This window comes from Mus musculus, chromosome 7 (assembly GCF_000001635.26).
Source record: "Mus musculus strain C57BL/6J chromosome 7, GRCm38.p6 C57BL/6J".
Taxonomy (NCBI): domain Eukaryota; kingdom Metazoa; phylum Chordata; class Mammalia; order Rodentia; family Muridae; genus Mus; species Mus musculus.
The window spans coordinates 75123628-75139879 of record NC_000073.6 but is presented as its reverse complement, the minus strand read 5'-3'; the positions used below and the strand labels follow the sequence as shown (position 1 = coordinate 75139879).

At 43.3% G+C, this 16252-nt stretch overlaps 1 protein-coding gene across 8 annotated transcripts in view; it reads left to right on the top strand.

Moving 5' to 3' along the window:
* Positions 1 to 16252, top strand: part of Sv2b (synaptic vesicle glycoprotein 2 b) — a 194369-nt gene that overhangs the window by 169383 nt on the left and 8734 nt on the right. For all 8 annotated transcript variants that reach the window (NM_153579.4, NM_001109753.1, NM_001360573.1 and 5 more), the window contains 3 exons: positions 3418 to 3582; positions 14176 to 14309; positions 15666 to 15866. In NM_153579.4, the coding sequence (NP_705807.2) occupies positions 3418 to 3582; positions 14176 to 14309; positions 15666 to 15866 (500 nt within the window). The remainder of the gene's footprint in view (positions 1 to 3417; positions 3583 to 14175; positions 14310 to 15665; positions 15867 to 16252) is intronic.

Genomic DNA, 16252 nt, shown 5'->3' with positions numbered 1-16252 from the left:
CGCTTGCAGAATGCCTACAGGCTTCCTGTGGACAAAACCTTTGCCTTCTTCGTCTACTCTGAGGCATAGCAGACAAATAGAAAATAAGCATGCTGATGGTGTACAACGTAGTCTTCAAGTATACATAAGTTTTGTGGAATAATCATAATGGTGCCGTTCATCACCCCCCCCCCCTCCTCTTCTAACATCAAAGATCTCCTGTGTAGGAGAGTTCAGGTAAGCGCTGACCGTGAACTTGCTGATTGTGAACTGCTTTCTACCATTAGTTGTAATTGTTAATTACTGAGCTTCTGGCTTTTTCTTTTTAAACCAATGGGACCTTTCTCAGAAGCTCTGGAGCCAATATTGCCTTTTGTTCCAGCAGCCAGATGGCAGTCTTCTTTCCTGTTACTGGCTAAGGAAGTGAGATTGGCCTGTGGGTTTTGACTCATTTGGATTTAGCCTGAAGCTGAACATGCCTGTACTTTCCTGAAGGTTGAGGTGTGGATAAAGTTTCAGCTTTTATCATACTTTGTCCAGCAATAAGGAAACAAAACAAAACAAAAAAAGAAAAAACAAGGAGCTAGATCTGGTTCTGCCGGTAAACCTCAGGCGGGCACCCCAGGCTCTTCTTAGCTTCACCTTGCTTCCTGGCTGTGTTATGCAGGATGTGTAAAGCTTTCAGAGGCAGCTCAAAGAGCATCTGGAGTGATCAATTAGGAAGACTGTAAACTTAGATCTGTGAAAGTGCCTTGTTCTATAGCCCATGGGGAGGGAACCTCAGAAGTCAGCTCAGGACACCCTAAAACCAAGTTCCCAGCACAAAGGGGATTTATTGGTCCCAGAGAGACAGAGGGCAGGGACAAGGGAGGAGGTAAAAGAAGAGGGAGAGGGGGAGGGGATCAAGGGGAGGGAAGGTGTGAGGGAGAGGAGGGAAGGGGTATTTGTTCAGTTGGGGTGGACAGGACAAAGGACTGTCTCTGGATAGAGAGAGGACAGAAGTAGCCCATAGGTAAGTGGCAATTTATAACGGTAAAGAGGGAAAACCCATGTTAGGATGAGGTGTCTGATTTAATTGGGCATGTTCATTACATGAGCCAAAGGGGGCTTTTAATTGCTGGATTTGGTAGCTGGACCTTGGTAGTCAACCTCAGAAGGAGGAAGAGGCTAAATAAAGGATTAGACCTTGAGGGCTAGCTGTAGGAATGTAATCTAACAGTTTTTAGAAAGGCCAAGGGAATGGGGAGAGGGCTTGGCCTGCCAGAGACTTGTTTGCCAGGCTTGAGCTAGCCATGGTCCCTTCACTATGACCCCAAACAACTCCTTCACCCCTGAAAACCAATGAAGCTCTAGTGATCTCTGTGATAGGTGCATGAATATAGGTAAATCAATGTGATCCTGGGTGCAAGGGATGAGAATTAGCTCTTCCAGACCCAAACAGGCTGATTATAGAGGAAGCCTATAGAGGGATTATTCAATTCCAACACTTTGGAAGTCAAAGACACTGAGCACTAATATTCAAATCATCAAATGCTTAAAAAGTGAGCTTTATTTATATTTCTTTATGTTGAGTTTAATTTCGTTTAATAGGTAATATATTCCAAATGTAAGAACACCAGGGAAATCTTACCTCTGCTCCCTCCTGTCTTCCACCCATTCCCTTCTGCCTCCAGCATGCATCTTTTAGTTCCTGTTTTTTCCTGTTCTCTGTCTCTGTCTCTCTGTCTCTCTCTGTCTCTATTTCTCTCTCACACACAAAAATGTAAGCAAGTATATATTTGTATATTTATATATTTGTGTATATATATATATATATACATATATATATAGTTTCCCAAAGTCTGTGTATATATGCAGGTATTTCCCAAGATTTGTAAATATGTGTAGCTGTTCCTCAAGGTCCCCATAGCCTATGCAGATGCTTTGTTCTTCTTTTCTTATTCAAGGAAAAACACTTTGCATTTGCTTATTGTAGTCAATGATATGTACCCAGTATCTATCCACGCTAATCAACTAAGGTTTGGGTTTCCCTCCCTCCCTCGAGCCCCCCCCCCCCGCCCCGTTTTGAGATAGAGCTCACGTAGCCCAGGATGGCTAGAATTTCACTATGTAGCTGAGGCTTTCCTTGAATCCTTGATCCTCCTGTCTCCTCCTGCTAAATCTGGGATTATCAGCATGTCCTACCATCTGTGGGCCTTCCTCTTTGAAGAGGAATAATATGTCTGAGTAGTACCCCACACTACCTCCTCCATCACTCGTCATTAGCCAAGGCTCCCTTGTAAGACTTCTGGGAGTTTCCAGATCTTTGCTATTGTGAACAGTGCCACGACGTCGAGACCGTGGGGTATGCAATTGCACTGGGAAATAAAGGACCCACAGCTTTTAGTGCTGAGATTCCCGAAATAATCTGTGGCCTGGGTTCACTGGGGCTGCTTTGTCAGTGAACTAGATTCCCGGAAGTGGCATTCAAGGGTCAAAAGAGATAAGCCACCAGAAATATTTTTAGGCAGCAATAAGCTCTTCTCCACACATGCTTTCCCTGCTATCAATAGAACAGAGCATCTTTGCTCTCAGTCAGATAAATGTTGCTTTGATGTAACATCTGAGGGTTTGGGGTATAATTTATATCACTCAAAAGGAGAGCTTTAAAAAATAATTTATATATCTCTATGTTTGTTTCATGTGTATATGTGGTATGTATATATATGTACCCCCCCCACACACACACACTCTCTCTCTTTCTTTGTGTGTTTGTGTGCACATGGGCAGATGTGCATGGAAGCCAGACATTGAAAGTTAGGTATCTTCCCAGATTGTTTCCACATTATTTACTGAGGCAGGGTGTCACTGAACCTGGATCTTGTTGATTTTGTCTAGTCTGGCTAGCCAGCTTGTCCTGGGGATTCCCTGTGCTTACCTCTCCAGGCCATCTTGTCTACCTATGATTTATGCTGGAGCTGGGGATCTGAAAATCACCCTCAACCTTGCACAGTGAGCACTTTATCCACTGACCTCTTTGCTCAGCCCCCTTCCTCTTTTCTGTCTTTCATCTACTCGGGTTGTCTAAGTGCTGCCGAGTCAGCAGTGCGGAGCATGCGGTCCTCACCCAGTGAGAATATCTTTACCGTGTCTCCTTTTACTACAGTTCTGGCTTTTGAGTTAAGATCTGTTTTCTATAGGTTAGAAAAGGGCCCACCAGTCCCTAATCTACTGGTAGGCTTTGTTGTTGTGAGCTTTTAATCAAGTGCATATCAGAATATCATTTTCTTCCGTCTTTTAGGTGTGCTAATGTGACGAATTTTGTTTTCCATTTGCTAATAATGAACCAGATTACTACATTAATTGTGGTCTACAGTAAGTCATGGATGCAGATTCCACTGCTGAAAGAATGAGCCAGTCCGGGGGGGCCTTTTAGATTCTCCTCCTTCTCTCTTGCAGTTACTACGGCCTGACGGTGTGGTTCCCCGACATGATCCGCTATTTCCAGGATGAAGAATATAAGTCTAAAATGAAGGTGTTTTTTGGTGAGCACGTGCATGGCGCCACGATCAACTTTACCATGGAAAACCAGATCCACCAACATGGGAAGCTTGTGAACGATAAGTAAGTGTGCAACCACGGGCTTCCCCTGGGCCTGAGTGGCAGTCAATGGGGTTCCCTTGGAAGAGAGCATTGGGATGCTGAGAGCTCGGTGTACTAAGGATGGACTCCAAGGATAGAGTGGCCCTCACAACCCATCCTTACTGCTAGAGATACTATAGTCCCCTGAGGGCTGACTCTGTACTGTACCCACCCCTGAGGTTCCCCCCTTGTGCCCTGACTATAAGATAACATGACATTTGGTAGAAGGTGACCAATGTGTCTGTCTTTTCTGAGAACTTGATCCTTTGATGAAAGGGTACTACAGAAAGCCACATTCCATCTGGTGCCACTGGGCTGAGCGTGTCCTCTTTTGAGCTTGAACTGTGCTTAGCAAGCTCCTAGGATGTGACTGTCATTGTGTGAGTGACCACGGGCTTTGCCATTGCACTGGGAAATAATGGATGCACAACTTTTAATGCTGAGGTCCCTGAAAACAAAAACAAAAACAAAAAAAAAATCTGTGGCCTGGTCGTTGAGCTTTCCCTTTGATTCTGGAAGCTTCTCTGTGCTATTATGAAACTCATTTTTGTTATTCTTCATATGATACTACCTCAGAAGGTAGACCAGTATGTTCTGTGGTCAGTGGGAGTCTTGTTCTTAGGGGAGAAGTCACTGGAGTTTTAGAAAGGTTCTGCTTATGTCTTTGTGAGGTTGCTCAGTTCATTTGACTCATCTCCCTCTGTACGGGACAAATGACGTGGAGAGTTTAGACTGCTGCATCTCCTCTATGAGGCTGCCCCCTGGAGGTGAAGTAGCAGACAAAGGCAGGACATATGATAGGCTCCAGGTCATATTTTTCTCCAGGATAGCATGGGCCCCTTGAAGTTGCCCTCTGAAATTGTACCTAGTAAGGTCACTGAGGTAAGTGGTGGGTGAGTGACCATAGAATTATGCGGAATTTCTGGAGGTGCTATGGCTTAGACACATCGCTCCCAGTGCCATTAACTCCCTATCCACCACATTATCACAAAATTGGCACTGTCACGGGGTCCCCTCTGAAGCTGATTGAATTCAAAACGTATCTGTCTTCATGGACAAATTTGAAAATTTACCATGCTTTTGTCTTTTGTGTTATGCTGCCACCTGGTGGTCAGAACATAACAATACCTCTTCTTTCCAAGCCCCAAGCTGTTGATCCTCCTAGGCATCCTTTTTGTCCTGTATTCCCCTCCACCCCCCCGCCCCGTCCCCCTGCCTCCCCGCCCCCCCCCCGCCCCATGACATCATGCACATGTTGCTTTAAAATGTAGACGAAAATGCTTTATTTTACTGAGTAAACACATGGCGAAAATGAAGGGCCTCAGACTCCCTCCGTGTACTGTAGGTCCCACTGAAAGCCAATCCTTATCCTTCCGAGAAACCTTGACCTCAAGAAGAAATCAAAGTGCACAGGCCACTTTTGGCCCCACGCCAAGAGATCAGCCACTGGTACATTTTATGGGACATAAGTGCTCTCTGCATTCCAACATAGTGTTTGCCTCAGAGTTTGTGAGATTTTCAAATTGCAAGAAAGGCAAAGGATTAAATTCATATTTTATAATTCTTAGCCAAAATGCCAGGTTAGGTTACCCTTACTAGTAATTAAGAGAAAGATTGGGCTCCCGTCTGCGTATGTATTAACTAAGTAGCTAACTAATTGATGGGACTGCTTCAAGGAGACAGCACCCGCTTGTGAGTGGGTTAGTGTGGGGAAGGATACCAGGGAGAGGTGCCTGATTCCTGTCTGTGAGAGTTCAGGAAGCCATGACCTGATTTCCATTTTTCTTTTTGGCAGAAGGGAAGTTGAAGCTGTACTCTGAACCCTTGGGGTTGGGTTTGCAGTGGGACTGCACCTCCATTCACAGAGGTGACTTGCCATTGAGGAATAGAAAGGCTTTTTATTAAAAAGTCATATGAAGTCAACAGGGCTTCCATTAAAGGTCAGCTGCGAGTAGCTCAGAGTGCAAACGAGGCTCGTGATTCACCATTAAATGAGGTTGGGAGCATGGCAGGAAGCAGAGGGGGAGGCAGAGTCAGGCAGTGAGCAAAGGTGGATCCCATGCACTGCGTGAAAGGTCACGATGCCACCAGGGTCCCTTTTTAGTAGCACATAAATAAGATGTGGGTTTTAACACTAATGGTGGCTAATTTCAATATAGTAAAGTCCCTTGCAAATGCCAACAGTAGGTGGTGAACATAGGCAATTGCCGCAATATACTGGGCTGTCCGTCTCACAACCTGCACTTGAAGGTTACCGTTCACATATGGAACACATATTAAACTATGTGGTAGAATTTCTCAGTACCACTTCTTGCTTTGTGTGGGTCACGTATACATTCTTCTTGACAGTCTTTCTGGGCACTTTGTAATTTTTGCTGGGCACTGAAAACAGGATCTCTTTCTCCCAATAAAAGGTTTATGATTGCAAATACATAAGAAACCTGTTGACTATCGGAGGCTTATTTTGTGCCTAATTGAGCTCCTAAGACTCTTCTTCATTATTGGTTCTGTAATCCTATCACCTTTGAAGAACTATTGCCTTCTTTTTATGGTGGAATATTCTGTACTTTGAGAGACTAGGGAATAATACAGACAACACTATTTGGGGTACTCAGCCTTATAAACCATAACGTCTAGGTCATTAGCTTAGGTTTTAAGTACTCATTTTGTGAACCGTGTTTCCTTCTTGTGAAGAGAAGTTACTTGGAGTTGATGCCAGCACCTCTTACATATGAAGCATGCACTGTATCATAGAACAGCGGTTCTCAACCTGTGCTCACAGCCCCTTTGGGGGTTGCATATTGGCTCTCCTACACGTCAGATATTTACATTGTGGTTCAGCAAGGTTACAGTTATGAAGTACCAAGGATATAATTGTGTGATGGGAGTCTGCACATGAGGAGCTGTATTAAGGGGTCACAGCATTAGGAAGGTTGAGAAAGACCGCTCTAAGCTACGTTCTTCAGACCACCATTGTCAGGAGTTGGTGCTATATATTTGTGCATGCCTCTGTGTATTTTCCAGTGTAATTCTGTATCTGTAAGCATTGCACGACAGTCTTCTGTATGTGTCACGTTTCAGCTAAAATATATAATGTACATTAATTGTTATTACGATTGTTTTTCTGAGACAGGGCCTTGTGTAGGCCAGGCTGGTCTCAAACTTGCCTTGTAGCTGAGGATGCTCTTGGATTCTTGATCTTCCTGCTTCCACCTCTGGCTGGGATTACAACTGTGCACTTCCATTCCTTGCTTTGCACATGCTTATTATACAACTTCTTTTTGTTTGTTTAGGATCACACTCTTTTCAAAATTCATGTATTCTGTGACAATTTCATAAATGCACAAAATAGATTCCAGGCACATTCACCTCCCTCCATCCCTTACCCCTCTGACTCCACTCCCACTATCATCCCCCTCCTTACCAGGTCTCTATTCTAGTTTCGTGGCTTTTCATTTTGATTTTGTTTTTGCATGGTGACTCACTGGGTGTAACCTGGGCATGTGCACAAAGCTGTCTGTGGGAGAGTGACCAATCACAGAGGCCACGTCACTAAGGACAATGGCTTTCTGTCACCTAGAGCCATCAAGTGCCTACAGCTCCCATAGGGAGGGCGGGGCTTGTGGATCTCTTCTCTGTCTGACAGTTTATGGATCCACTCTTTGCCGGACCTATTCAGGTAGCTGCAGCTATGGTGATGGCTAGCATAGCTACACAACTCATTTTTTTTTAAACTTGAATTTCATCTCATGCATATGCTACTATCTATCTATTCTGTTGCTGGCCATTTAGGTGACAATTGTTCACCATTACAATAATGTTGCAAAAAATTATCTTTATGAGAAAGAGCTTTTCTCGCTAGAGTAACTGAAGGTAAAATTCCTGAGTAGGAAGGGTCTTGCTTAGATATGCTCACATGAAAACTCTACTTCCTCTATACCAGTGGCTCTCAACCAGTGACAACCTTTCGGGTCAAATGACCTTTTCACAGGGGTCACCTAAGACCATCAGAAAAACATATTTACATTAGGATTCACAACAGTAGCAAAATGGCACTTATGAAGTAGCAATGAAAATACTTTTATGGTTGGAGGTCACCACAACATGAGGAATTATATTAAAGGGGAGTGGGCAGCATTAGAAAGAGAACCACTGTCCCATATTTTAAATAAAACTTTTCTATGTACATGTTGTATTTGTGTGTGTATGTGTGTGTGCGCATGTGTGCATGTGTACATATGTACATGTGTGTGATGTGTGTTGGGGGAGATATGTGTGCCACAGCATGCACAGGACAACTTGGTGGAGTCAGTTTTCTCCTCCCACTTTTATGTGGATTCTGGGGATTAAACACAGGTTCTTTTTTTTTAATTAGATATATTCTTTATATACATTTCAAATGTTATCCCAAAAGTTCCCTATACACTCCCCCTGCCCTGCTCCCCTACCCACCCACTCCTGCTTCTTGGCCCTGGCATTCTCCTGTACTGGGGCATATAAAGTTTGCAAGACCAAGGGGCCTCTCTTCCCAGTGATGGCCGACTAGACCATCTTCTGCTACAAATGCAGCTAGAGATATGCGCTCTGGGGGTACTGGTTAGTTCATATTGTTGTTCCACCTATAGGGTTGGAGACCCCTTCAGCTCCTTGGGTGCTTTCTCTAGCTTCTCCATTGGAGGCCCTGTGTTCCATCTTATAGATGACTGTGAGCATCCACTTCTGTATTTGCCAGGCACTGGCATAGCCTCATACGAGACAGCTATAACAGGTCACTTCAGCAAAATCTTTCTGGCATATGCAATAGTGTCTGGGTTTAGTGGCTGATTATGGGATGGATCCCCAGGTGGGGTAGTCTCTGGATAGTCCATCCTTTTGTCTTAGCTCCAAACTTTGTCTCTGTAACTCCTTTCATGGGTATTTTGTTCCCATTGAAGTATCCACCCATTGGTCTTCCCTCTTCTTGATTTTCTTGAAACACAGGTTCTTAAGTTGTATAATAAGAGCCTTTACCCGCTGAGCCATCTCACTGGCTCCTGCTACAGTTTTATCTGTCTGCCTATCTGCCTGTCAGTCTATCTGATGTGATTTTTCAAAATCTTCCTCCTTTCAATATTTTCTTCCTCCCTCCCCTCCAAGGCAGGGTTTCGCACTGTAACAGCCCTGCCTGTCTTGGAAGTCATTATGATACAGACTAGGGCAGCCTTGACCTCACAGATATCTGCCTGCCTCTGTGTTCCAAGTGCTGGTATTGAAGGCGTGGCCCCACACTTGACCTTGACCTTGTATTTGTTACTTATCTGTGTGTGTGCACGACACTTCTTCCTTCTCTTTCTTGTGCTTCTGGTACCTTCCTCTGTGAACTTCTCAAGTTATTGTTTTGTTTCCATATTTCTTTGGGAAAATCATTCACCATTATCTCACATATTTATTCTGACAAATTCTGTCCCCCTTTCATCTTGAATTATGAATGCTACCTATATTAGATTGTCCTGTATGCCCTTGTAGTTTTAGATATTCCTTTCTGTCTTTATTTTTCTCTGTGTGTATTTGATAGTTTCTTTTGAATTATGTATAATTTCAGCAATTTATTCTTTTCGTTATGACATGTGTCCTGGTGAGTCTATCAAACACATTTTTTTTCAAAAAAGAATATTTTTGATTCAGTTTTGACAATTTCCCCTATATGTATATACTGAATTTTGATCCTATCCACCTGTATTTTCCCCTATGCTCCCTCTTGGCCTCCCCCAATACTGCCCCTTTTCACCTCCCTCACCCCTCCTCTTCTCTTTTGTTTTATAGCCCATTAAAGTCAAATTAGTGCTCCCTGTATGCACATGGGTTTGGGACCATCCACCACAGCATGGACAGCCTATTAGCAGGTGGGGGCATACTCATGAAGATAAATGACTCTCCCTCCCCTACCTCCTTAGCTAGAGTACAGCCTCAAGAGCTCCTCTCCTATGTATGCTGAAATATTATCGGCTTGCTCTTGTGTTGGGAATCGTGGCTGCTCTTAGTTCCTGAGCATAACAGTCCTGCCACACCCCCTACACAGCATTTCATGGCACTCTTCCTGATCCTCAAGCTCTTACATTCTTTCTGTGTGCTCTACTGCAGTGGTTTTCTGAGCCTGGGTGGTGACTGGATAGTCTAGCCTCTGTCTTGGCAATGATCACAGTCAATTATAATCATCAACTCTTTCTGTAGAGTCAGTCTTATGACAGTGACACTACTAGACCACAAACACGAGGACTACATTGGTATGAATATGGTGTCCTTTATATCCCTTGGTGGACAAAGCGTTAAGTCTGAGAGTGACTGAAATAGATTATCCCAATAATGATTCTTTTCTAAAATTTATTATTTAGCCTTGTTCTTTGACAATTTCACACATGTATAAATTGCAATGCATTCAGACCACTCTCCCCTCTGCCTTGCTTACCTCCCTCACACTCCAACAACCCTTCTTCACATGTTCAAATCTCTCTGCTTTGTCACCTACTGGGTTTAGCCAGGATTGCCCATATAATCACAGATTTGGGACTATCCACTGGAGCCTGCTGGGGTCAGCAAAGTTGTCATAATAATTTTGTTCCAGACTCTGCATTACCAGTGGCTTCTCTTTCCTTAAGGGAATAACATATACATTGTCTTTTGCTAACTCACTCCCCAACCTCAATCACTGTACTTAGAGACAAGATCTTACTATATAGCCCAGTCTGTCCCTGAACCCGTAATACTCTGGGATTGAAGGTGGGTACCACTATACCTGGGTTTTGTGGTCATGTTGCTTTCAGCCTCTGAACCTTCCTAATGAGAAATCTTGAGATGACTCAACGTACAAGTTAGATATCGGAAGAGATGACCTACAGAGAGACTCATAAAATGTGTTGGTCCTTTCTCCTTTTATCTTTTTCCTTATAACGTTAGCTTTTTATAACCCACTTGGAGACATATTTTAAGGTCTGCCTGCGTCAGATTCATTTTTGATTTATGGCTCAGCTTTCTTAGCTACCCTTGGAAGAATATTAAAATACCAGCCCATTATTATATTAAAGAGAAGGATATCTTAAGAGAGGCAAAGACTGAGACAGGAATAGCTGTCCTATGTAAACACATCTGGTGTACATAATTTGAAACCATAGGCATCTTCCTGTATTAAAAATGTCCCAATTAGTTTTCTGTTTCTCTCTTCTCTTCCCCTCTTCTACTCCCCCAAACCTTTCCCCCTTGTGACACAGTCTTGAATAGGTCAAGCTGGCCACAGATTCCTACCCGAGGGTGACTTGAATTCTTGATTTTCCTGCTTGTACCTCCAAATTGGATGATGGGATGCTGGGATGCTGGGATGCTGGGATGCTGGGATGCTGGGATTATAGGCAAATTCCACCTAGCTCTCCCCCACTCTGATAGAGTTTCACTCTGTAGCTAAGACTGGCCTGTAACTCATAGCTATTCTCCTACCCCAGCCTCCTTCATGCTGGATGGACAGGTATTAGCTTCCATGTCCTAGTTAGTTTTTTTTTTTCAGAACTAGAAAGTTAATGACAGATTCTGTAAGCTTGAGTTTAAATGTCCATCCAAATGGGTACCTAAGGAAAATGATTCAAAGTTGTTGGGAGCATAGCACGAAAGCCTTTGTGTCTACAGATCTCCAGAGAAACTAGGAATTGTAAGCATGCAGGATTCAAAACCTGTTCTTTCCCCCAGAAAACTGGGAATTAGAAGTGATTAATAGCCTGGTGATCTGTTTTATCTGTTGGTCCAGTGTTGGGGCCGGCCTGCGGCTCTCATGTCCGGGTTCGAGCCTGGAAGGCATCTTGGAACTGGAAGAGAAAAGGGAGCCTAGGTGGATTGAGAAATAATGGAATCAAGACAACTAGTCTGCTCAAGGTTCAAATGTTTAATGGCGGACAGACTCGCTTTATAAAAGAGGGGGGAAAGTCCATTCCCGCCAACTCATCCTTGGGGCCTGGAACCAGCTGCAGGTGATGATAGGGCATAGTCTCCAGAATAGATCTGGGGCCTCTCAGCAGGTAGCGGTATCTTGAAGAGGAACAGTAACAGTGGCTCAACAATAGAGTGATCTAGGGAGGAAGGCTCCACCCTAGATAATCTCCTTAGTGGCAGCAAGGTCAAGCTCTGGCTCAGCCTGCTTCAGGCTTGTGGGAGGCTACAAGTCCAGGCTATATCAAGCTGCTACAAGCAGGACTAAAGGTGGCTAGTAATGTTAATGGCCCTCATAGCCGGGGTTCTTTGAGCTCTCACAACCAGGACCAAAAGTGGTTAGCAGCCCAAATGACCTCTATGCTATCTATATGACTGAGACCAGGTCAGATTTCCCCTAGGATGTTAACTAGTACAGGTAGTTTTGATGCAATTATACTTCCTTGTGCACCTGGAATTGTATTACACTAGGAAACTTCCAAATTATATTATTTAAATTTGTTGGGAATTAGCCACCTGGCATCAGACTCCCAAAGTCTTGATCTAGGTTGACGAAGTCAATCTGACCCCAGTTTCATTCTCATTGCTATATGCTTCACTCCCATGCCTGCTGTGAATCATCTGCAGGCTCTCCTCCACAAAGGATTTTTATTTTCTAAATCAATCATTTCAGCAAACATTGATAGTATAATAATCTGTTCTCTGCCTCAGATGACTGTGATACACACACACACACACACACACACACACACACACACACACACACGTGTGCATGTGTGTGTGTATGTATGTGTGTGTGTGTATACTTGAGATGAGGTCTCACTATACATCCTAGGCTAGCCTTGAATGATCCTCCTGCCTTAGGACTCCCAGTGCTAGTATTACAGGTGCTCTACACCATGTCCAGCAATGGAGACTGAATATTTAACAGTAGTTTCCCAGTTTCATTCTGATGACATGGACAGAGGCTATCACTGTGGCAATCACTGGCCTGAGCCTTCTTTTGGGGGAAGGAGGTCCATTTGCAGAAGCTAATTATGAGCGTTTCTAAGTTAGGCTCTGAGCAGTGCGCAATGGAACACTGGCCATTACCCATGGCCACAAAGTGTATCTTAGGTGCACAAGAGGAACAATGACCCTCAGCACCCTGTGTTGCTCTGTCTCTGCGATTCCGCTATCTGGCAGTAGGTCTACTTTGCTTAAAGCATCATTTTTTTCCCCATCACTTAGATCGAAGGGTGGGGAACATGGTTTTTCTCTCTATTCACAGGACAGGACCTAGTACCCATGAGTATTATTAGTACCATGCTCTGAAAAGGTTGGCTAAAGATTAACTGTGTAAATGTATGAAGGTACAAGGGGCTTGTAATTGCTCATGAATGAGAACTTATTCAAAGGCTTCCAGCTTAAACATCTGACCATGCTACAGCGGAGATCTGCATGCTCTCTTTCTAAGTTGACAGGGAAGTTGGAGCTGTAACAAGCAGCTTCTCAATGTGCCTGCACCTTATAAGTATCCAGATGCCTTGCCCACTTATTATTAATGGGATGCTTTTAAGTGAAAACAAACAAATAAACCAAAATCAAAACAACAACAACAACAACATCCACATACCCTTGGTCTAAAGTGAAAATTAAGTTGATCAATTTCTATCCTTATCCAAATCCAGGCCCCCCACCTGCTTTCATTTTGTGGTCTAACTCTGAAGATGTATTTGAAAACATGTATCATATTCTATCAACTCTATATTATATCTTGATTTAATATTTTACTTAATATATCAGTCCTTTCCTTCCTCCCTCCCTCCCTTCCTTCTTTCCTTTCTGGACAGAGACTTGCTTATAGTCCAGGCTGTCTAGGAACTCTCTAGGTAGTCCCAAACTCAAAGCAATCCCCCTGTTTCAACCTCCCCAAGACCTGAGATTACAAGATCACATTTGGTTTATTTGACATATCTTAAATATTGTTCCATATTAATACATATAGATCTGCCTGCATGATATCTGTCTGTCATCTATCTAGCTCTCAGGCATGCACATATACATCTCTAGTTGAATGCATTTAATAATCTGTTGCTATTATAAGCAATGTTGTTATGAATACCAGCATGTATCTTTTTAAATATATGAGCAAATGCATATAAGATAATCCCTAAGTCAAAGGAAATGTACAAGTTAAATTTTGTGAAATTGTTCTCTAAAGAAGCTGTGTTGATTACATTCTGTGAGGAACAGTGCTTATCTGTTTACATGTATGTCTAGCCTGAGGATCTGCACTAGTTCAAGGCTCATGGGAAAGGAAGCTGTTGAAGGTATCTCCATTTAATGCTTTCCACATTTCTGTCGTGCTGATGGGAAGGTCCTTGGATTGGGATTTGGGAGTTATGCCATGGGCACAGGCTCGTCCATGAACACCTAGACCAGATGCTGTCTTCTATAGCCCCAGAGCCTATTGCCAGCAACTGAAAAGCAGCAGTAAAAATGGGGCAGCGGGTCTGGCTTGCAATCATGTTCTGCTACCTTTGCCACACCAGTCTTGATTTTGTCCTTCTGTGCTTTCCATTTGGTCACAAGCATTCTTCTTTCCCTGGGACACTTCACTCACGGATGCTGTCTTCCTCACAGGTTCATAAAGATGTATTTTAAACATGTCCTCTTTGAGGACACATTCTTTGACAAATGCTATTTTGAAGATGTGACATCCACAGATACGTATTTCAAGAACTGCACCATCGAATCGACCACCTTCTACAACACAGGTAAGAAGAAGGACACCCTGGGAGAAATACACAAAGATGGGCTGGGGCTTAGAACCAAAGCCGAGAGGCAGAGCTGAAGCAGGAGTGAAGGGATTCCTAGCCATCAGTGCCAGCTTTTGTGAGAGAGAAATGACTTCTACCCCCAGGAAGGGCATACATTAGGTATCATTCTGATATTTCCTTAGTCTATACTTCGTTTTTTTTTATTCATATAAGCAAAAATTCTGAATGAGACTGATGCTATACAACAATACAGCATGACAGTCATAAAACCAGCATTCTGGGAGGTCTGTGGTTTCCATCTCCGATTCATTCCTGGAGACTGTGCATAATCTAAAACTTGCACAATTAAAAACCAGTTTAAAAAAATCAAAAGGGAATTGTTTCCTCTGTACAGATTCAGTGCATAAGGCAAGACACAAAGATCATTTCAGAATCACACTGTTTCAGGTTTTCATGATTAAAAACAAAGCACAGAATTCTAGCGCTCCACCACTCTTGCTACTTTGGCTGTGCTCACCATGGCTTAAAGACCTCTCAGAGCAGCAGGGACACAGGGCGCTCCTTTGAGTATTGTCAGAGTCCCCCCCCCCCCACCAGGGCCTCAGTGGGACCCCACCACCACCACCAGGGCCTCAGCGGGAAATGTATTCTGATTATCCCTGCCTTAGAGCTGAGCAAACAGACGTAAGCAATTGATCGCGGCCACAGCTAGCAAGGAGATGGAGTTTGAATCCATTTCTCAATTACATGGTTCAAAAAATCTCTTTGCACTGGATTTCTTGCTCCATGCCTGTGTTTATGCTTCCTCCTAGCAGGGATAAGTGAGCTCCAGTTCCAGTAAGGATCCCATCTCTATAGGTAAATTGGAGAGTGGTTGAGAAGGATATCCAACAGCTTCAGGTCTCAATATGCATGTGTATACACATAGATACCCCCACACATGTGAACACACAAATACACATGCATACAACACACAAATATACACATGTCAAAATGTCTCTAAAATTGGCATTAGTTTCATTTCTCTTTACTTTTTAATTTTTTTATGGTTTTTCCAGACAGGGTTTCTCTGTTGCCCTGGCTGTCCTGGAACTCACTTTGTAAACTAGGCTGGCCTCGGACTCAGAAATCTGCCTGCCTCTGCCTCCCAAGTGCTGGGATTAAAGGCGTGCATCATCACATCTGTCTTCATTTCTCTTTATTCTAGGAACTTGAGCAGATTATCACATTTTTGGACAAACATCACTGTGACTTTGAGGTCACAGCTTGCCCATAAAGAGGGCATCTGCACTTCTGCTTTCTTTACCCAGGTCCCATCCACTCCCATGAACCAAGGCTTCTTTCTCTCCTCAGACCTCTACAAACACAAGTTCATCAACTGTCGGTTTATCAATTCCACCTTTCTGGAGCAGAAGGAGGGCTGCCACATGGACTTTGAAGAGGACAATGATTTTCTGATTTACCTCGTCAGCTTCCTCGGCAGCCTCTCTGTCTTGCCTGGGAACATAATTTCTGCCCTGCTCATGGACAGAATTGGAAGACTCAAGATGATTGGTAAGTTGCTCACAATGGAGCATTTGGGTCTCCTGGCCACAATGGCTTGTTTCCTTTTCTTAAAGAAAGCAAAGTTATTTGTAGTAACGCTGGATCTGCTGCTGTTAAACCAAGGAGGCACATTTACAGATTCCTAGGGTTTCATATAAAGGATTTGAGCGCAGGGAAGGGGCTCTTCATCACTTCTAGAGTGTTCTATTAGCATTCTCATAATGATGATGAAACAGATCTACCGTACCTGCTTCTTAGCATTATGATGGGAAATATATACAATGTTATTTAATGATAGTTTGATAGTTTAAGGCAAATCATATTATTTTTCTTATTTTGTAGTGACTTTCTGTTGTTTAATAGTGAAAGTGAGAGGGGCTAAAAGACATGATGAA